Source organism: Balaenoptera musculus, chromosome 15, assembly GCF_009873245.2.
Source record: "Balaenoptera musculus isolate JJ_BM4_2016_0621 chromosome 15, mBalMus1.pri.v3, whole genome shotgun sequence".
Taxonomy (NCBI): domain Eukaryota; kingdom Metazoa; phylum Chordata; class Mammalia; order Artiodactyla; family Balaenopteridae; genus Balaenoptera; species Balaenoptera musculus.
This window is the reverse complement of record NC_045799.1, coordinates 21,222,343-21,243,389: the sequence shown is the minus strand read 5'-3', so window position 1 is coordinate 21,243,389 and position 21,047 is coordinate 21,222,343. Positions and strand designations below refer to the sequence as shown.

Below are 21,047 nucleotides of genomic sequence, written 5' to 3'. Positions count from 1 at the left end.
TGGAAATAGACTTTAAGATGACTGTGTAGAAAATATTAATAATTATGAAAATAATTGATCAGCAGTTTGTTTAAAATTTTTTTCTTGCTTTCCTAGATTTTACATGCTTTTAATTCAAGGTTTGCAGATAAATGATTATGTGTGCCATCCTGTCTTGGCCAGCGTTATTCTAAACTCCCCTCCTTTGTTCTGCTGTGACTTGAAAGGGATTGATGTTGTGGTTCCTTACTTTATTTCAGCTCTTGAAACCATTTTGCCTGACAGGTAAGCTTTCATTCTGTACTAGTATGTCAGTTGTCAGTTTTGGCCTGGTCTGTTTTGGTGCTTCCTCCCCAGTTTCCCAATTTATCCTGTCCAGTTGTCTTCATGGCCCAAGGGGACTCAGGCCATATTAATTGAGTGCAGAACATCCAGACCTATCTCATCCCTGAACTCTTTCAGTTCTCTTTGTCCACGGGCGTATTGAATCCTTCTTGGTCTGGTCTAGAGGGGTAAGAACAGCCCCATCCCAGAGGTCTTTTGTGGAATAGGCCTTACATTTAAAATCAATCAATCAATCAGATTCTAGTTTAATTCCATAACAGTTTAACATAGAGATTCTCTCTCACACACACACAAATTGCAGAATATAAACTCAGTGGAAAGTAATTACTGCATTCTTTATAAAACCAAACCCAGTACGTGTATTGTGAAAAATTGGCATAATGTATATTTGGCAATAGCTAAAAACATACTTTATTTCAGAAATACTAATAGCTGTCTATTATTTTTTTTTTTTGGCAGAGAACTCTCAAAATTCAAAAGCTATGTAAATCCAACAGAATTAAGAAGATCTTCCATTAATATCCTGCTTTCTTTGTTGCCCCTCCCACATCACTTTGGCACAGTCAAATCCGAGGTAAAGTTTTATTAAAGTTTTTTATATTCTGTATTCTCTTTTGTGTGTTAATTCAAGTCAAGTTGAATTTTTTAAAATGGAACAGGAGCTTTTAAAAAATTTTTCAAATTATTTCAAGTGAATCAACAAAGTTGATTTGTTGAGGTATTTCTTCTGTCAGTGAGCCAGCACGCCCTTGGCCTACCATTTCAAGCGGTGATGAGCTAGTGATGTCTGATCTCATATGTTGTGTGAGTTAGTGACACACTTAGCACAGTGGCTAATATTAGTCAGACTGAAAGCCTTACTTGTTAGACTGATCTGTGTGTCCACTGTAGCAGTTCCTACATGGGCATAGCGTACCACAGCAGACGATGTTAAATGTTATTTGTTTCTTCCGTAGGTGGTCCTGGAAGGAAAATTTAGTAATGATGACAGCTCTTCTTATGATAAACCAATAACTTTTTTGTCACTGAAGTTGAGACTTGTGAATATACTAATAGGTGCCTTGCAAACGGAGACAGACCCCAACAACACTCAAATGATACTAGGTTTGTGTTCACACGTTTTTTTGTAAGTGAAAACCCAGGTATGTTGACCTCAGGCATGTTGAGGAGGCAGGGGTCAGGGATGGGAACCTAAGCATAATATAGCCCTACTTATTCTGAATCAGAGGCAGAATTTGTTTGCTTTTATATGTGAAAAATTTTGAAGGGGTGAGATGAGGGAAGGAAAGCATCCTAGTTGCCTTGGTAGGTCATGTTGGCTTAGTTTTATTTGTGTTCTTTATTTTTCTCGTTCCCTCTTGCCCTTCCTCTCTCTTTCTCTCCCCTTTCCTCCCCTTCTTCTCCCCTTCCCTCTCTTCTCTTTCCTTTCTGTCCTCATTACTTCTGCCTCTGCCTCTTCCTCCTGCCTATTACGTACATGTGAAAATGTTTGGAGTTGGGTGTAATTCTGGAAGCCATGTTTGAACAGCCAAGAGGAGATTGAGGAGTAGCTGTTGCTGTGCCTCCTCCCTTTTTCCTTCTTATTTCCTGTTGGTTTTCTAATCATACTGACTCTCTGTCTTAAGTGGCTCCTTATTATTATTGCCACTTACATATTTTAAACCCTTATCACCTCTCAGCTTGGTTACTGCGGCTGTCTCTTACTGTACTTCTGGTTTTTTATCAAAGCCAAGGGCATGGTCCTATGTGCAGGTACTCCAAGGAGAAAGAAGAGAATGGCATGGCTTTTATCCTTGAGCAAGTCTCATTGCAGAGATTGGAACACCTTCACAGAGTACTCAGATAACAGCAGAAGGCAGTGCTGATTGCGTGTCATGTTGAGTGTCTTCAGGGTTGAGAAAGAAGAAACCAAAAGAGCAAGGAAACTTCATAGAGGGAAGTGGAAGTTAAATTGCATCTTGTAGGGCAAGATTTGAATAGGTGCCAGTGAGGTTAGGATTTCATTCCAGGAGAGGAGATGACAAGGCCAGAGAATTGGTGGTGGCAGTAGTGGTTGGAGTGGGTACTCAGGAAGTATAGTATGTTATGCAGCAAGAGAGGGGAATAAACAGGGAAGAGTAAATCCTTTCATTTTGGAAAGGAGTTGAAGAAACAGAGGTTAAATCTCAATGTGAGAGAGCCTCCAAATTATACTTTTTTAGGTTATTCAAATAACATCACTTGAAATCAGATAATTTCTACAGTTGATAGAGTATTTAGTTCCACTTTATCCTTTTTCTGAAGAAGCTCCCTATGTGTGTTCCAAGGAAGAATCAATTGTCGGTCTTGCCATAGATTGGCAAAGCTGTGTCTGTCCTCTCTTTATCCATAGTGCACAAGAGCACTCCCCCACTGGGATGAGAAGCAGTGTGCTAGGCTCACTATCTTGTTTCTGTCCTAGTCTTTCTAGGGCTATGAGTTCCTTGGTAATAAATACATGCAGCTTGCCTTCAGAATATGCAGCCATGGGCGAGCCCTAAACCATTCGTAAAAAGCAGTTGGTCAGAAAGATATAGCTGTGATTTCTATTTTGTTATTTTATATTGAAAAGATCAGGGCTTCCCTAGTGGCACAGTGGTTAAGAATCTGCCTGCCAACGCAGGGGACATGGGTTCAAGCCCTGATCCGGGAAGATCCCACATGCCACGGAGCAACTAAGCCCGTGTGCCATAACTACTGAGCCTGCGCACCACAACTACTGAGCCCGCATGCTACAGCTACTGAAGGCTGCATGCCTAGAGCCCGTGCTCTGCCACAAGAGAAGCCACCGCAATGAGAAGCCCACGCACCGCAAGGAAGAGTAGCCCCTGCTCACCGCAACTAGAGAAGGCCCGTGCGCAGCAACAAAGACCCAGTGCAGCCAAAAATAAATTTAAAAAATAAATAAATCTATTTAAAAAAGAGAAAGGAAAGATCAGAATCTGGTTTTGAAAGTATTACATAATATTTTTCTTAGTTTATATTACCCTCGAAATTGAGATGTTTACATCTGGTCTTTCACACCAATTAAAAAATACCTGAAAACAGTCTTTTTTTTTTTTTTTTTTTTTACCATTTTAACTATTTTTTTTTTCTTCTTTTTTCTTTTAATCAGTCATCAATTTTGTACACATCACTGTATACATGTCAATCCCAATCGCCCAATTCAGCACACCACCATCCCCACCCCACCACAGTTTCCCCCCCTTGGTGTCCATATGTCTGTTCTCTCCATCTGTGTCTCAACTTCTGCCCTGCAAACCGGCTCATCCGTACCATTTCTCTAGGTTCCACATACATGTGTTAATATACGATATTTGTTTTTCTCTTTCTGACTTACTTCACTCTGTATGACAGTCTCTAGATCCATTCACGTCTCAACAAATGACTCAATTTCATTCCTTTTTATGCCTGAGTAATATTCCATTGTATATATGTACCACAACTTCTTTATTCATTTGTCTGTCGATGGGCATTTAGGTTGGTTCCATGACCTGGCTATTGTAAATAGTGCTGCAATGAACATTGTGGTACATGACTCTTTTTGAATTATCATTTTCTCTGGGTATACGCCCAGTAGTGGGATTGCTGGATCATATGGTAATTCTATTTTTAGTTTTTTAAGGAACCTCCATACCGTTCTCCATAGTGGCTGTATCAATTTACATTCCCACCAACAGTGCAAGAGGGTTCCCTTTTCTCCACACCCTCTCCAGCATTTGTTGTTTGTAGATTTTCTGATGATGCCCATTCTAACTGGTGTGAGGTGATACCTCATTGTAGTTTTGATTTGCATTTCTCTAATAATTGGTGATGTTGAGCATCTTTTCATGTGCTTCATGGCCATCTGTATGTCTTCTTTGTAGAAATGTCTATTTAGGTCTTCTGCCCATTTTTGGATTGGGTTGTTTGTTTCTTTAATATTGAGCTGCATGAGCTGTTTATATATTTTGGAGATTAATCCTTTGTCCATTGATTCGTTTGCAAATATCTTCTCACATTCTGAGGGTTGTCTTTTCGTCTTGTTTATGGTTTCCTTTGCTGTGCAAAAGCTTTGAAGTTTCTTTAGGTCCCATTTGTTTATTTTTGTTTTTATTTCTATTACTCTAGGAGGTGGATCAAAAAAGATCTTGCTGTGATTTATGTCATGGAGTGTTCTTCCTATGTTTTCCTCTAAGAGTTTTATAGTGTCCAGTCTTACGTTTAGGTCTCGAATCCATTTTGAGTTTATTTTTGTGTATGGTGTTAGGGAGTATTCTAATTTCATTCTTTTACATGTAGCTGTCCAGTTTTCCCAGCACCACTTATTGAAGAGACTGTCTTTTCTCCATTGTGTATCTTTGCCTCCTTTGTCATAGATTAGATGACCATAGGTGCGTGGGTTTATCTCTGGGCTTTCTATCTTGTTCCATTGATCTGTGTTTCTGTTTTTGTGCCAGTACCATATTGTCTTGATTACTGTAGCTTTGTAGTAGAGTCTGAAGTCAGGGAGTCTGATTCTTCCAGCTCCGTTTTTTTCCCTCAAGACTGCTTTGGCTATTCGGGGTCTTTTGTGTCTCCATACAAATTTTAAGATGATTTGTTCTAGTTCCGTAAAAAATGCCATTGGTAATTTGATAGGGATTGCATTGAATCTGTAGATTGCTTGGGGTAGTATAGTCATTTTCACAATGTTGATTCTTCCAATCCAAGATCATGGTATATCTCTCCATCTGTTGGTATCATCTTTAATTTCTTTCATCAGTGTCTTATAGTTTTCTGCATACCGGTCTTTTGTCTCCCTAGGTAGGTTTATTCCTAGGTATTTTATTCTTTTTGTTGCAATGGTAAATGGGAGTGTTTCCATAATTTCTCTTTCAGATTTTTCGTCATTAGTGTATAGGAATGCAAGAGATTTCTGTGCATTAATTTTGTATCCTGCAACTTTACCAAATTCATTAATTAGCTCTAGTAGTTTTCTGGTAGCATCTTTAGGATTCTCTGTGTCATCTGCAAACAGTGACAGTTTTACTTCTTCTTTTCCAATTTGTATTCCTTTTATTTCTTTTTCTTCTCTGATTGCTGTGGCTAGGACTTCCAAAACTATGTTGAATAATAGTGGTGAGAGTGGACATCCTTGTCTCGTTCCTGATCTTAGAGGAAATGCTTTCAGTTTTTCACCATTGAGAATGATGTTTGCTGTGGGTTTGTCATATATGGCCTTTATTATGTTGAGGTAGGTTCCCTCTATGCCCACTTTCTGGAGAGTTTTTATCATAAATGGGTGTTGAATTTTGTCAAAAGCTTTTTCTGCATCTATTGAGATGATCATATGGTTTTTCTTCTTCAATTTGTTAATATGGTGTATCACATTGATTGATTTGCGTATATTGAAGAATCCTTGCATCCCTGGGATAAATCCCACTTGATCGTGGTGTATGATCCTTTTAATGTGTTGTTGGATTCTGTTTGCTAGTATTTTGTTGAGGATTTTTGCATCTCTATTCATCAGTGACATTGGTCTGTAATTTTCTTTTTTTGTAGTATCTTTGTCTGGTTTTGGTATCAGGGTGATGGTGGCCTCATAGAATGAGTTTGGGAGTGTTCCTTCCTCTGCAATTTTTTGGAAGAGTTTGAGAAGGATGGGTGTTAGCTCTTCTCTAAATGTTTGATAGAATTCACCTGTGAAGCCATCTGGTCCTGGACTTTTGTTTGTTGGAAGAGTTTTAATCACAGTTTCAATTTCGTTACTTGTGATTGGTCTGTTCATATTTTCTATTTCTTCCTGGTTCAGTCTTGGAAGGTTATCCCTTTCTAAGAATTTGTCCATTTCTCCCAGGTTGTCCATTTCATTGGCATAGAGTTGCTTTTAGTAGTCTCTTAGGATGCTTTGTATTTCTGCAGTGTCTGTTGTAACTTCTCCTTTTTCATTTCTGATTTTATTGATTTGAGTCCTCTCCCTCTTTTTCTTGATGAGTCTGGCTAATGGTTTATCAATTTTGTTTATCTTCTCAAAGAACCAGCTTTTAGTTTTATTGATCTTTGCTATTGTCTCCTTTGTTTCTATTTCATTTATTTCTGCTCTGATCTTTATGATTTCTTTCCTTCTGCTAACTTTGTGTTTTGTTTGTTCTTCTTTCTGTAGTTCCTTTAGGTGTAAGGTTAGATTGTTTATTTGAGATTTTTCTTGTGTCTTGAGGTAGGCTTGTATAGCTATAAACTTCCCTCTTAGAACTGCTTTTGCTGCATCCCATAGGTTTTGGATCGTCGTGTGTTCATTGTCATTTGTCTCTAGGTATTTTTTGATTTCCTCTTTGATTTCTTCAGTGATCTCTTGGTTTTTTAGTAACATATTGTTTAGCCTCCATGTGTTTGTGTTTTTTACATTTTTTTCCCTGTAATTGATTTCTAATCTCATAGCGTTCTGGTCAGAAAAGATGCTTGATATGATTTCGATTTTCTTAAATTTACTGAGGCTTGATTTGTGACCCAAGATGTGATCTATCCTGGAGAATGTTCCGTGCGCACTTGAGAAGAACGTGTAATCTGCTGTTTTTGAATGGAATATCCTATAAATATCAATTAAATCTATCTGGTCTATTGTGTCATTTAAAGCTTTTCGTCTTTTATAGCTGTTAGCAGTTGCCTTATGTATTGAGGTGCTCCTATGTTGGGTGCATATATATTTATAATTGTTATATCTTCTTCTTGGATTGATCCCTTGATCATTATGTAGTGTCCTTCCTTGTCTCTTGTAACATTCTTTATTTTAAAGTCTATTTTATCTGATATGAGTATTGCTACTCCAGCTTTCTTTTGATTTCCATTTGCATGGAATATCTTTTTCCATCCCCTTACTTTCAGTCTGTACGTGTCCCTAGGTCTGAAGTGGGTCTCTTGTAGACAGCATATATATGGGTCTTGTTTTTGTATCCATTCCGCAAGCCTGTGTCTTTTGGTTGGAGCATTTAATCCATTCACATTTAAGGTAATTATCGATATGTAAGTTCCTATGACCATTTTCTTAATTGTTTTGGGTTTGTTTTTGTAGGTCCTTTTCTTCTCTTGTGTTTCCCACTTAGAGAAGTTCCTTTAGCATTTGTTGTAGAGCTGGTTTGGTGGTGCTGAATTCTCTTAGCTTTTGCTTGTCTGTAAAGCTTTTGATTTCTCCATGGAATCTGAATGAGATCCTTGCAGGGTAGAGTAATCTTGGTTGTACGTTCTTTCCTTTCATTACTTTAAGTATATCATGCCACTCCCCTCTGGCTTGTAGAGTTTCTGCTGAGGAATCAGCTGTTAACCTTATGGGAGTTCCGTTGTATGTTATTTGTTGTTTTTCCCTTGCTGCTTTCAGTAATTTTTCTTTGTCTTTAATTTTTGCCAATTTGATTACTGTGTGTCTCGGTGTGTTTCTCCTTAGGTTTATCCTGTATGGGACTCTCTGCGCTTCCAGGTCTCGGGTGACTATTTCCTTTCCCATGTTAGAAAAGTTTTTGACTATAATCTCTTCAAATATTTTCTCTGGTCCTTTCTCTCTCTCTCTTCTCCTTCTGGGATCCCTATAATGCGAATGTTTTTGCATTTAATGTTGTCCCAGAGGTCTCTTAGGCTGTCTTCATTTCTTTTCATTCTTTTTTCTTTAGTCTGTTCTGCCGCAGTGAATTCCACCATTCTGTCTTCCAGGTCACTTATCCATTCTTCTGCCTCAGTTATTCTGCTATTGATTACTTCTAGTGTAGTTTTCATTTCAGTTATTGTATTGGTCATCTCTGTTTGTTTGTTCTTTAATTCTTCTAGGTCTTTTTTAATCATTTCTTGCATCTTCTCGATCTTTGCCTCCATTCTTATTCCAAGGTCCTGGATCATCTTCACTATCATTATTCTGAATTCTTTTTCTGGAAGGTTGCCTATTTCCACTTCATTTAGTTGTTTTTCTGGGGTTTTTTCTTGTTCCTTCATCTGGTATATAGCCCTCTGCCTTTTCATCTTGTCTGTCTTTCTGTGAATGTGGTTTTTGTCCCACAGGCTGCAGGATTGTAGTTTTTCTTGCTTCTGCTGTCTGCCCTCTGTTGGTTGAGGCTATCTAAGAGGCTTGATGGGAGGCTCTGGTGGTGGGTAGAGCTGACTGTTTCTGTGGCGGCCAGAGCTCAGTAAAACTTTAATCCACTTGACTGTTGATGGGTGGGGCTGGCTTCCCTCCCTGTTGGTTGTTTTGCCTGAGGCAACCCAACACTGGAGCCTACCTGGGCTCTTTGGTAGGGCTAATGACAGACTCTGGGAGGGCTCACGCCAAGGAGTACTTCCCAGAACTTCTGCTGCCAGTGTCCTTGTCCCCACGGTGAAACAGGGCCACCCCCCCCACCCCCCCTCCCACCTCTGCAGAAGACCTTCCAACACTAGCAGGTAGGTCTAGTTCAGTCTCCCCCGGGGTCACTGCTCCTTCCCCTGGGTCCCGATGCGCACACTATTTTGTGTGCGCCCTCCGAGAGTGGGGTCTCTGTTTCCCCCAATCCTGTCGAAGTCCTGCAATCAATTCCCACTAGGCTTCAAAGTCTGTTCTCTATGAATTCCTCCTCCTGTTGTCGGACCCCCAGGTTGGGAAGCCTGACGTGGGGCTCAGAACCTTCACTCCAGTGGGTGGACTTCTGTGGTATAAGTGTTCGCCAGTCTGTGAGTCACCCACCCACCAGTTATGTGATTTGATTTTACTCTGATTGCGCCCCTCCTACCGTCTCATTGTGGCTTCTCCTTTGTCTTTGGATGTGGGGTATCTTTTTTGGTGAGTTCCAGTGTCTTCCTGTCGATGATTGTCCAGCAGCTAGTTGTGATTCTGGTGTTCTCGCAAGAGGGAGTGAGAGCACGTCCTTCTACTCCGCCATCTTGGTTCCTCCTCTGAAAACGGTCATTTTTTTATATAAAGCAAAGCTTGACCTTCAGAGTTTTTTTTTTTTTTTGACCTTCAGATTTATTTTAGGACAACGTCATTTTAAAATTTGGGGGTGAGATCAGGAGATTAGGTCATTTCTAAAGAATATCTTTTCTGACCAACCAATGGATTTATTAGTAATTTTATGGAACTTTCAGGAATACTCAGCTACAGTAATATTCTTCTCTCTGTATTAATGGAGATGTTTTAGCCATTTTAGTATTCTTGTCATGTATTTAAATGTATTTTTTTGTTGTTTCAGGGGCAATGTTAAATATTGTTCAAGATTCAGCACTTTTAGAAGCCATTGGTTGCCAGATGGAGATGGTAAGAAGCATACAACATGTAATTTGTCAGAGAATATCAACTTCTGTTTTTATGTAAATTATATTCCAAAATGTCTGTCCTTGTGTTTTTTAAAGGCATTTGTTTGTAAATTCAGCTCATTGATCCAGAAAGGATCCTTTTTAAAATATCTATTTTGAGGTTTCTTACCTTTCAGTGCCTCATCAGGTCCCTGAGAGATTCTGGATGAGAGAAATTCCAGCTAAACACTGTCTTTATTCCTGGACAGTGTTTACTTAAAGCTCTTACTTCTTTTGCTGTGTTGGTGAATTGGCTTGAATAATCTAGAAAAAGCCCCCTACTGCATAATTCCTTGTATCCCTTGTAGATCTAGTGTTGGCTGTAAACAGCATCTAGTTTATTATTTTCTATCTCATCAGCTCTTTCTGGCCCCTCTAGACCAAAGTTTGAAGATCCCCCCAAAGCACCAATGCTTCTAAATCAAAAAAACTTTCCGGAGACTCCCAGTTCCCCCTGCTTCTGTCTTCAAGATATGTGATCCCTCTACCTGGAGTAGAGGTGGGGCGGTGGGTGGGTGGGGAATTAATAGAGTATACTGGAGTGAGATGGGTGGATGTTGGATGGGTGGTCAAGTTATTATTAAGGAAATTATGTTCATGTCCCAGTAGGTGGCTAATAACAGTCGCCTTATCTGGATAAAAGGAATTGTGTTTGTAGGGGAAGAAAATGAGGAATGTCTTTAACAGATACCTTTGTTAGCCCCTATACATACAGGAGTTAATCATATGTTTTATTGTTTGTGTTTTATCATATAATTACATTTGAAAGTTGTTTGTTTATTTGTGTTTTGTTTTTTTAAGATTGTATTCCTGTTCTGATGTTTTGCTTGGGAGGCACTAGGGTATTTCTTTAAGGACCCAGAGTCATTAGCTAGTGAAGTCTAGTGAAGATGGAAAAGGTCTGGCCTTTTTAAACAGCAGCAAAGAAAACCCCAGAATGGGCACCCTCTAATCATCAGACCCTTGATACCTCCAATAGGTGTTGTTTATGTGAAAACGCCACAGCAGTTTTAATCCTTTGTCAATTTTTATCTATGTATCAGTTTGTGCTGTTTAGCTGGCACATTCCATTTTATCAACATGGCTTTAGTGATTGACTTCTGTCTATACTTGTAAACTATGGGTCTAGCTGTCAAATATTTGATTCATTTTTATTTGACTAGGGTGGTGGAGAAAATAACTTGAAGAGTCATAGTCGCACGAATAGTGGCATTAGTTCAGCAAGTGGTGGAAGCACGGAGCCCACAACTCCTGACAGTGAAAGACCTGCTCAGGCTCTCCTAAGAGATTATGGTAATCCATGTTTGGTTTTTTTTGAAATCTAAAGTTTATAGAATAACTTTTAATGCTCAGATATACAAAACAAGCAAAGAAATTTTAAACCAGATTTTAAGTTCATGACTTTTATGTATCTAAGTGTAACAGAGAGGCTATTAGTCCAAAACATTAAGAACAAGAAAACATTTAGCTCTGTAGCTTTTAGTAGTTAGATTTGGGGTGGTTTCTTAGATTTTATAAGTGATTATAATGTGTGATTAGGAAACATTTCTGAATTCTGTACCAGGCGCTAGTAGTACAGAGTCAAATAGGATTTACGCTCTGCCTCAGAGTCTAATGGCAGAGTCAGCCAGTATATCAGTTTTTGCAGTGTGGTAAGGGTGGGTGATGGTTTATGCATTAGATGGCAACCCAGAGGAGAGTCTGTCTTTGTGTTTGAAGGCTGTATACCCTACTGTATCTGGTTAGATTCTTCAGTCACAAAATGTAAGAAAGAGTAAGGAAACACTTGCCATTAGAGCATCCTATTCAATAATGTCCTTTATCCTGGGCAGTTACTTTATGGGTTCTGTGAGTTTATGGGTGCCTTTATGTTTTTACACATAAATACTAATGGTGTATTGAATCTGTGAGTATTAATGCAGCTAGATTGGGATGAAATCTAGCTCCTTAGATATGAGCTTAATTTTTTTAATCATTTGGAGAGTTCATGAGCCCAGGAGTCCAGGCATATTTCAGTGATTTAAGTTTGTTTTAAGTATCCTTCAGCATGTCAGATACATAAGGTCATTATGTGGCTATTAAACACATTTAAATATTGCATTTATGAAGAAGTTATTTAAATTGCTGTCTTACTCATTATGCTTGTGGATTTAAGTGTAGGTGAAAATTTGTTTTATTTTTCATGTTTCTAAGACACTTTTAAACTAAAGAAATTTTCGCATTATTATATGTGTTCTAATATAAATGTTTGAAGTGGTTATTGTTTGTTTCAGTATTTTGAACTGGTGTTAGTGAGTTCTGCTTGTAATGTCATAAAGTATTTTTCCTAAGAAATCCAGATTTGTGTTAGTGTTGCATGAATGTCTCTCTTTAATGATCATTCCTTTTTTTGTTGTCACTGCCCTCTTTCTGATAGGATCGACAGGTATAATGTCCCTAAAGCTTCCTTTATAAATTCAATTTAATTTGTCCTAATTTATTATTAACTAAGTAGTAATTACTTTTAAATATAGAATTGGAGGCTAAATAAAAACACAATAACTTGGTTATTTAATTTTTTTAGAAGTATTAAAGTTGTCTTAGAGAATTCAGTGTTAAAATTTGTTTGAAAAGGGATTGCATGTAACTTTTGGTGGTTTAAACCCTGAAAATAATTTCAATAGATGCTTTAGGGTAATTCCCAGCATCTGAGGAGATTCTAAAATTTGAATTCTTTCCTCTATAAAATTCCAAGGAAATAATTGATAGCCTTTTCATTGTTTTGCTTTTTTGTTTTTTAAATGTAACTCTGTGATTTAATTTAGAAGTTTTAAGATTTACATTGTTATAAGAATGATATTGAAACTTTCAAATCCCAGTGGATGTCTGTATGAAAGTACCTGAGCTGGGAGCTAGAAGCTGCTCTGGTCCAGTGTGTATGCCCTGTGCACTGTTGTTCAGTCAGGCTTGACGCTCAGGCCAGTGGGGCGGGGAGCATAGCGCTGTGTGGGTGCCCATCGTGCTCACTGTGGCTGCTGTGGTCTGTGCCTAGTGGAATGCTGTGCTTCTCGTTACTAATGCTTAGTTGTTTTCCCTCCCTGTGGGATGTGGCATTGGGGTTATATCCTAGCTCTTAATACAGATTCAGCTGCCGGGCTCCTGATTCGCAGCATTCATCTCGTCACCCAAAGACTCAATTCCCAGTGGCGGCAAGACATGAGCATATCACTGGCAGCTCTAGAGCTCCTCTCTGGCCTGGCGAAGGTGAGAAGGACAATCCTTTTATTTTAGCCCAGCGGCCTTGGACTATGGCTCTTTTTTCTGTACCTCCTGACCCCTTCTTGGGGTATTGCGGTGTTGGTTATATTCAATGCAGTTGATATCAAGGTGTGCAGAAATGAGCCTCCAAGTGAGATTTTACAAAATGATCTTTAGTATTTTGTTTAATAGGTTCAAAGAGTGTGAATGATATTTTTTGCTGTTAAATTACTGGAAACATTTCGATACTTGCTATTCATTTGTACATAATAATAGAATACCTGTTGATTTATTCCTGTTGATTTTGTATTTGCTTATAATACCCTTAAATTTTCAACAACATTTTGTGCCATTATAAGATCATCTAACTTCAATGAACAAATGCAGATTTGGCAACAAAAGAAAAGCTTATCCTAAAATATGCCATTTGGGACTACCTGTGATTCTTCCATCTTCCATTATCAGAGATAAGTGAAAATTGGCTATATTTTCAAATTTCTTTCATAGCTCTTTTTCAGTTTTGTGGAACCTTAGAGCTGGGTGTCCATTTGCATTTCTCTAAGTATTTTCTTTTTTTTTACTGAGGTAAAATTCACATAACATAAAATTATCCTTTTAAAGTGAACAATTCAGTGCCTCTTAGTACTTTCACCGTGTTGTGCAACCACCACCTCTATCTAGTTCCAAAACTAGATAGAGTTTTATTTATAACCCCAAAAAGAACCCTGTACCCATTAAGTGGTTGTTTCCTGGTCTCCGTTTCCCCTAATCCCTAACAACCACCAATCTGCATTCTGTCTCTATGGATTTACCTATTTTGGATATTTCTTATAAATTAAATCATACAACCTATGACCTTTTATGTATGGCTTCCTTCACCTAATATGTTTTTTTTTTTAATTAATTAATGTATTTATTTATTTATTTTTGGCTGTGTTGGGTCTTCGTTTCTGTGCGAGGGCTTTCTCTAGTTGGGGCAAGCGGGGGCCACTCTTCATCGCGGTGCGCGGGCCTCTCACTATCGCGGCCTCTCTTGTTGCGGGGCACAGGCTCCAGACGCGCAGGCTCAGTAGCTGTGGCTCACGGGCCCAGTTGCTCCGCGGCATGTGGGATCTTCCCAGACCAGGGCTCGAACCCGTGTCCCCTTCATTGGCAGGCAGATTCTCAACCGCTGCGCCACCAGGGAAGCCCCACCTAATATGTTTTTGAGGTTGATTTATGTTGTAGAGTCTGTCACAACTTCATTCCATTTTATGGTTGAATGATATTCCATTATATTTATGTACCAATTTGTCCGTTCCCCTGTTGCACATTTGGGCTGTTTCTACCTTTTGACTATTGTGAATAGTGCTGCTATGAACATGGACATACATGTGTTTATTTGAATACCAATTTTCAGTTGTTTTGGGTATATACCTAGGAGTGGAATTGCTGGGTCGTATGGTAATTCTATATTTAACTTTTTGAGGAGCTGCCAAACTGTTGTCCACAGCGACTGAATCACTTTACGTTTCCGCCAGTGATATAGGAGGGTTCCAATTTCTCCACATCTTCACTAACATCTAAATGTTTTCTTATCTGTAAAATGGGCAGGATTATCTTCTGTATAACACCTGGTGATGTGAGGATGAAATGAAATGAAATATATAGAACACTTTGTAAACACAAAGGTGATGTACACACATAAGGTGATATTGTCTGAGATAAAATTTAAGCCCTCGTTTTACAGATGAGGGGACAGGTAAACAGAGGGTGTGACTTACCTAAGTTATGAGAGACAAAATAGGCAAGAAAACCTGAGATGTTCTCACCACCACTTAGAGCTTACCTTTACCTCAGAGATTCTCAAGGATAGATGAAATGGCCATAGTTTTGTGAGGAGCAGTATTGATGCAGAAGGGTAAGAATAGCCATTTGTGAGACATGCAGGACCACACTGTCTTTGAGAGCAAGGTACTGTTGCCTGTGACCTTCAGTACACTTGCAGTGGTAAGGAATAATTAGTCCTAGATGGAGTGCTCTCTGGACCTAACAAACCATAAAGGGCTAACACTACGTGATTTCAAGACTTGCTGTATAAAGCTATGGTAATCAAAACAGTCTGGTATTGGTATAGGGTTAGACAACTAGATCAACAGCGTAGTATATAGGGAGTCCAGAAATAGATCCACACATGTATGGACATCTGATTTTTGACAAAGGTGCCATGATAATTCAAAGGAGAAAGGATAGTGTTTTCAACAAATGGTGCTGGAACAATCAGATATTCATATACCAAAAAAAAAAAAGAACTTTGATTCATACTTTGTACTATGTACAAAAATTACCTCATAATGGATTGTAGACCTAAATATAAAACCTAAACTCTAAACTTCTAGAGGAAATAATGGGAGAAAAATCTTTATTGATTGTACAGAGATTTGGGTTATACAAAGATTTCTTAGATATTACACCAGAGAGGAACAAACTATTAAATTGGACTTTATTAAAATTAAAAACTACCATTCTTCAAAAAATACTGTTAAGAGAATGAGATGACAAGTCACAGATTGGGAGAAAATCTTTACAGAGTATGTATGTGGTGAGGGACCTGTATCCAGATCATATAAAGAATTCTCAAAACTCAGTAATAGCCTTTCGTTTTGGTGTGTGCAGTAGTAATATGGTGGTGAAAATTTCCAAGAACAGGACGTTTGTTGTTGATGGCTTTTTCAGAATTAAACTGAATGAGTTCCTCACTCAGAGGCTGGCTGAAGATGACTGCTCTGGAATTGAGGTCTGAATTATACCAACCAGGACAGAAATCATTACCTTGGCCTTCAGGAGCAGAATGTTCTTGGTGAGAAGAATCCAGGAATTGACTGATGTAGTTCAGAAGAAGTGTGGATTCCCGGAAGGCTATGTAGAGCTTTGTGCTGAAGAGGTGGCCACACGAGGTCTGTGTGCCATTGCCCAGACAGAATCTCTGCATTACAAACTGCTAGGAGGGCTTGCTCTGCAGAGAGCCTGCTGTGGGGTGCTGCAGTTCATCATGGAGAGGGGGGCCAAGGGCTACAGGGTCATGGATGTCAGGGAAACTCCAAGGACAGAGGGCTGAATCCGTGAAGTTTCTGGATGGTGTGATGATCCACAGTGGGGACCCCGTTAACTACTATATTGATACCCCTGTGTGTCAGTGTTGTGCTGGCCATCAGAGTGAAGATCATCTTGTCCTGGGATCCAAGTGGTAAGACTGGCCCTAAGAAGCCCCTTTCTGACCACATGAACATTGTGGACTCTAAGGATGAGATATTATCCACCATTTCCATCTTGGGACAGAAGGATAGGAAGCCAGAGCTACCTGCCATGCTCGAGCCAGTCCCCACTGCATAACATGGTCTTCTTGGCACCTGGATCTGGAGTCTGGATGTTGCTTTGTAAAGACCTTTAATACAATCTTTTAAAAAGACAGTATAACAATGACAGCAAAAGCCCTCAATAATACAACAAACAACCCAATTTTAAAATGGGCAAAAGATTGGACAAATATTTTACCAAAGAAGATATACTGATGGCAAATAAGCACATGAAAAGATGCTCATTATCATTACTTACTAGGGAAATGTAATTAAAATCACAGTGAGATACCACTCCATACCTTTTAGGATGGTTAAAACTTAAAAGACTGACCATACCAAATGTTTGGTGTTGATATAGAAGAATTGGAGCTCTCATATACTGTTGAAGGGAATGTTAAATGGTGCAACCATTTTAGAAAACAGCTTGGCAAGTCCTTAAAAAAATAAACATGCATCAGCATATGATTCAATCAGTCCACTCCTAGAAAATAAAAGAGCATATACATGTACAAAGACTTGTACATGAATGTTTATAGCAGCTTTATTTGTAATATTCAGAAGCTGGAAACAATCCAAATGCAACAGGTGACTGTATAAATTAATTGTGGTATAATACATATAATGGAATACTACTCAGCAATAAAAAGGAATGAACAACTGATACACACAAAAATGTGGATGAATGTCAAAATAATTGTGCTGAGTAAAAGAAGCCAGACTCTCTCCCCGACCCCCACCAAATAGTGCAGTACTCTATGATTTTATTTATATAGAACTCTAGAAAATGCAAGTTAACCTATAGTGACAGCAAATCAGCAGTAACCTAGGGAGGGGGCAGAAAGGAGTGAGAGGAAGGATTACAAAGGTGCATGAGATTTTGAGGGGTGATGAATATATCCACCGTCTTGATTGTTGTGATAGTTCACAGGTGTATACTTAGGCTAAAATTTATCAAATTTTACACTTTAAATATGTGTAGTTTACTATATGTTAATTATACCTCTGGGCAGCTGCACAGAACTTTGTAGCCCATAGAGCATTGCTGTGGGGTTGGGTTAGGGGGCTTAAAAAATGTGCACATGTTCCATTGCCAGCTATTCTGGTGATTTGTGGCAGTGATGAGTAGCTGCACCCCAGGAGTTTAGGTTTTAGAGCATGAAAAAGTATGCTAAAGTGAAATACTGTTTTAGGGTTTGAAAAATGCCCTCTATTTTTATATAGTATATGATAATACATCTGAAATGTTATGTTCTTCTATATAAATAATACTTTAAAAAGCAAGGCTTCCTGTGGTGTGTCATATTCTCAGAAAGGCTGGGCCTCAGTATTGAGTTTTTGACATTGGTACAGTGGTTCCTGGCTAACTGTGTTCACCGTACGAATACGCTCAGGTGAAGGTGATGGTTGACTCAGGTGACCGGAAGCGAGCCATCAGTTCCGTGTGCAGCTACATTGTGTACCAGTGTAGTCGGCCAGCTCCTCTTCACTCCCGGGATCTTCACTCCATGATCGTGGCAGCTTTTCAGTGTCTCTGTGTCTGGCTGACAGAGCACCCTGATATGCTTGATGAAAAGGTTAGTCTACTAGATCTTAAACCAGTAAATAGAAACAAAAATGTATGTTGGGAAAATATCTTTTGAAAGAGAATATCTAAATGTAGATACAACGTTGCATACTTTAAACTGAATATACTTTTTATATTTCAGGAGAACACTTGTCCTAGTGAGCATAATTCAAAAACTGTCATCGTACTTATATAGTTGACCCTTGAACAATATGAGGTTGAACTGTGTGGGTCCACTTATATGCAAATTTTTAAAAATAGTAAATACTACACTATTACATGATTCCTGATTGGTTGAACCCGTGAATGTGGAACTGTGGGTAAGGAGGAACCGCATATATGGATGGCTGACTATACATGTGGATTTTCGACTGAACTGAGGGTCAACGCCTCTAACCCCCATGTTGTTCAAGGGTCAGCTGTATTTGGTTGCAAATTAACCCATAGAGAAGTTCTTTTCAAAGATGGGGCTTTGAATAATTTATCTGTGAACTGTCAAGAGATGGCCAGTAGCTACTTTGGTCACCTGTCATCAAACCAAGAAGGGCAGTTGATAGCCAGGCTGCAAACCTAGAGCACTGCTTGTTCATAAAGGTTGCTTGTATCTAAAAATTTCATTTCACACACGTGTCTTTCTTTTCAAGTAGACACAGATATCTAGGCTGCTTTCTCTACCATTGTTCCATGTAATACTTTTCTTATGGGAAGGCAGACAGTTATAAAGAATTCACAGTGTAAATAAAAGAAGAGATACCAGGTTTATTGGAAATTTATAGAGAGCTTTATATAGTTTTTAAAAAATAATACTGTTGATTAATTCTTAGTCATTTTCATGATGACTTGTAAAGTTATACCAGAAATTGCTTTAAAATGTCAATAACCTATGAGCTTCCCTTTGGATAATGTAACATGTTTTACACCATCTAGGTTTAACTGAATTACTGTTACATCTCTTTCACTCGGCCTTTCACGATTTACAGTCCATGGTAATTTTACAAGAATTGTGACTGATAAACTTGAATTGAATTTATCATTACTTATTATCTAAATCTCTTAACACTCAAATTTAGTGTTTTAAAGAGAAATTGGGGGGGGGACAAGTTTATTTTAATAAATTATTATGAAGTTAATATATACCTATTCAAGAAAATGAGAAATTAGAGTCCCACCACCAAAACACACCCATATTGACACTTTCGTGTATTTCCTTGTCGTCTCATAAGATAGGTGTATTACAAAAGCTAATCTGCTTTTCCTTTTTCTAGGACTGTCTTAAGGAAGTGCTGGAGATTGTGGAACTGGGTATTTCAGGAAGCAAGTCCAAGAACAGTGAGCAAGAGGTCAAGTACAAAGGAGATAAGGAGCCAAACCCTGCATCTATGAGGGTAAAGGATGCTGCTGAAGCCACCCTAACATGGTATGAAAGTGACTGCACAGGGATTGTGCCTAAGAGTTAGATGGGATAAGATGTGATCCTATGTTGTTTCATCTCCTCCCCAGTTGTTCAGCATTAAGTGACACAACCCCGTTTAGGATACTTTTTCTCCAGAAATAAAATGGAAAAGAAAATGTCTTGTTTTTTGGACCAAAGGAAACCAGGAACTTGGGGCTGAGAGTTTGGGTCCTTGTTTTTCTGTACTGGTTGTCAGTTAATTCAAGTCATATCATTTTAGAGCTGGAAAGGATCTTGGAGAGCCTTACCCACCCCCTCACTTTGATGGCTGAGTCCAGAGACAGGGTATGTCCGTGGTCACACCATTAGGTCTCCTACTTGCCAGCTCAGTGGTTTGTATTCTCTGCTATACCATTTATATTACATGTTATAGGTTCATTCAGCAAGATTTATAAACTTCCTCTTATGAACTGGTAATAGGATTGTAAAGATAAATCAGATTCAGTTATCACCCTCACAAAGCTTCTTGTCCAGTAGGGAAGATAAGATGTGAACACAAATATCTATATGCTAGTTAGATTAAATGCTCCAAGAGAAGAGGTACAAATGAAATGCCGGGGTGTTGGAAGGAGGAAATGAATACTTCCAGATTCGGGGAAATCAAAATAAGATTCCTAAGGAAAATGACATTGACCTGACACTTAGAGAATGGATAAAGTTTGAGCTGTAAGTCAGGTTGCAGGGTGGTTAGGCAGCAAGAGAAGACTCCTGTGTCGAGCAGTTTGGTAGTGAAGGGACAGAGACAGGTTGGTATCTTGAAAAAGTATTAGAGAATTGAAAGAGTGTGTTTGGCCAGTTAGTGAGCAGAGTAGAAAGAGGGAAGAAAGGCAGTTTATCAACTGAAAGGAAGAGGTAGGTGGAGAAGATTAGGTGGAATTGGTACAGATGGAAAGATGAGGCTTATGAAAGGGTAAATGTGGATGAGACCCCAGAACAACATAAAAACAGGAAGGAGGAATGTCAAGTCAGTCTGGGTTGGCTCATCTTGGTCTTCTTGGTAAAGTGGTAGGTAAGACAGCTAGTAGATTTGTATGTAAATCAGCCCTTACCAAGATCCCAGAATCTTTTCTGAGTTCTGTGACCCGTTGAAAGCTTCACAGTAAAGTGTGCACAATAAAGTTGGGTTTATTTCAGTTCCTCACGGGCTTAGGTCATTCAGTAAAGTTTTAGAAGCGCGCTTGCTTTAGTTCAGTCCTGCTCACTATGCTAATGATGGACTTTCATTGACTTTGTGGAGGTTTGGCTAATAACTAGAAAATTAGAAAAACGCGATTGAGTACTAGAGATAATAAAATTCCAGAGAGAAGACCATGTGTGGGCTGGGGCGGACTTAAAAGCATTATTAAAAAACTAAGACTTGATGTGTGTACCTTGAAGAGTAAGGAATATGGAGAAAGGGGGAAGGACATTTCTCACTGGGACTCTGCATTATATAAAAATAAGTTTGCTCCGTCCTAGGCTGGATGGGACATTCCATTGAGAATATGATTGGCAGTGAGGATTGGATATGAGCTCGGAATAAGTAGAGAGTCCTGGGATGCTTCCAGGACTAGCCAGCAGTTATCCAGGTGGCTCATCTGTCTTATCTCTGCTGGCAGCTCTACAAAAGGCATCTTCAGTTTTAAGTCTTGAAGAGGGCCCTGAAGAGTCATCATGAAACATATCCAAATCACGTTTTCTCTGTTCCCTCACAATTACAGCTTTATGTCAGTATCATTGCTGTTTTCCAGTTATGCAAACACAAAACTTTGACTCATTTTCTGATTTATCTCTGCTTTATCTGTTATTCCCCATATGAAGCCAGTGACTGAGTCCAATAGACTTTACTTTTGAAAGTATTTCC

The 21,047-nt window shown here is 38.8% G+C and overlaps 1 protein-coding gene and 1 pseudogene across 7 annotated transcripts in view; both read left to right on the top strand.

Moving 5' to 3' along the window:
• The window catches only part of RALGAPB (Ral GTPase activating protein non-catalytic subunit beta), a 107,218-nt gene that overhangs the window by 53,559 nt on the left and 32,612 nt on the right, over positions 1–21,047 (top strand). For 3 of the 7 annotated variants that reach the window (XM_036824624.1, XM_036824619.1, XM_036824620.1), the window contains 9 exons: positions 97–264; positions 784–898; positions 1,281–1,428; positions 9,510–9,574; positions 10,776–10,905; positions 12,029–12,037; positions 12,722–12,855; positions 17,579–17,761; positions 19,017–19,168. In XM_036824624.1, the coding sequence (XP_036680519.1) occupies positions 97–264; positions 784–898; positions 1,281–1,428; positions 9,510–9,574; positions 10,776–10,905; positions 12,029–12,037; positions 12,722–12,855; positions 17,579–17,761; positions 19,017–19,168 (1,104 nt within the window). The remainder of the gene's footprint in view (positions 1–96; positions 265–783; positions 899–1,280; positions 1,429–9,509; positions 9,575–10,775; positions 10,906–12,028; positions 12,038–12,721; positions 12,856–17,578; positions 17,762–19,016; positions 19,169–21,047) is intronic. The other 4 variants (XM_036824626.1, XM_036824623.1, XM_036824622.1 and 1 more) reach the window with 2 other exon arrangements.
• On the top strand, positions 15,082–17,559 carry LOC118880746 (annotated as a pseudogene).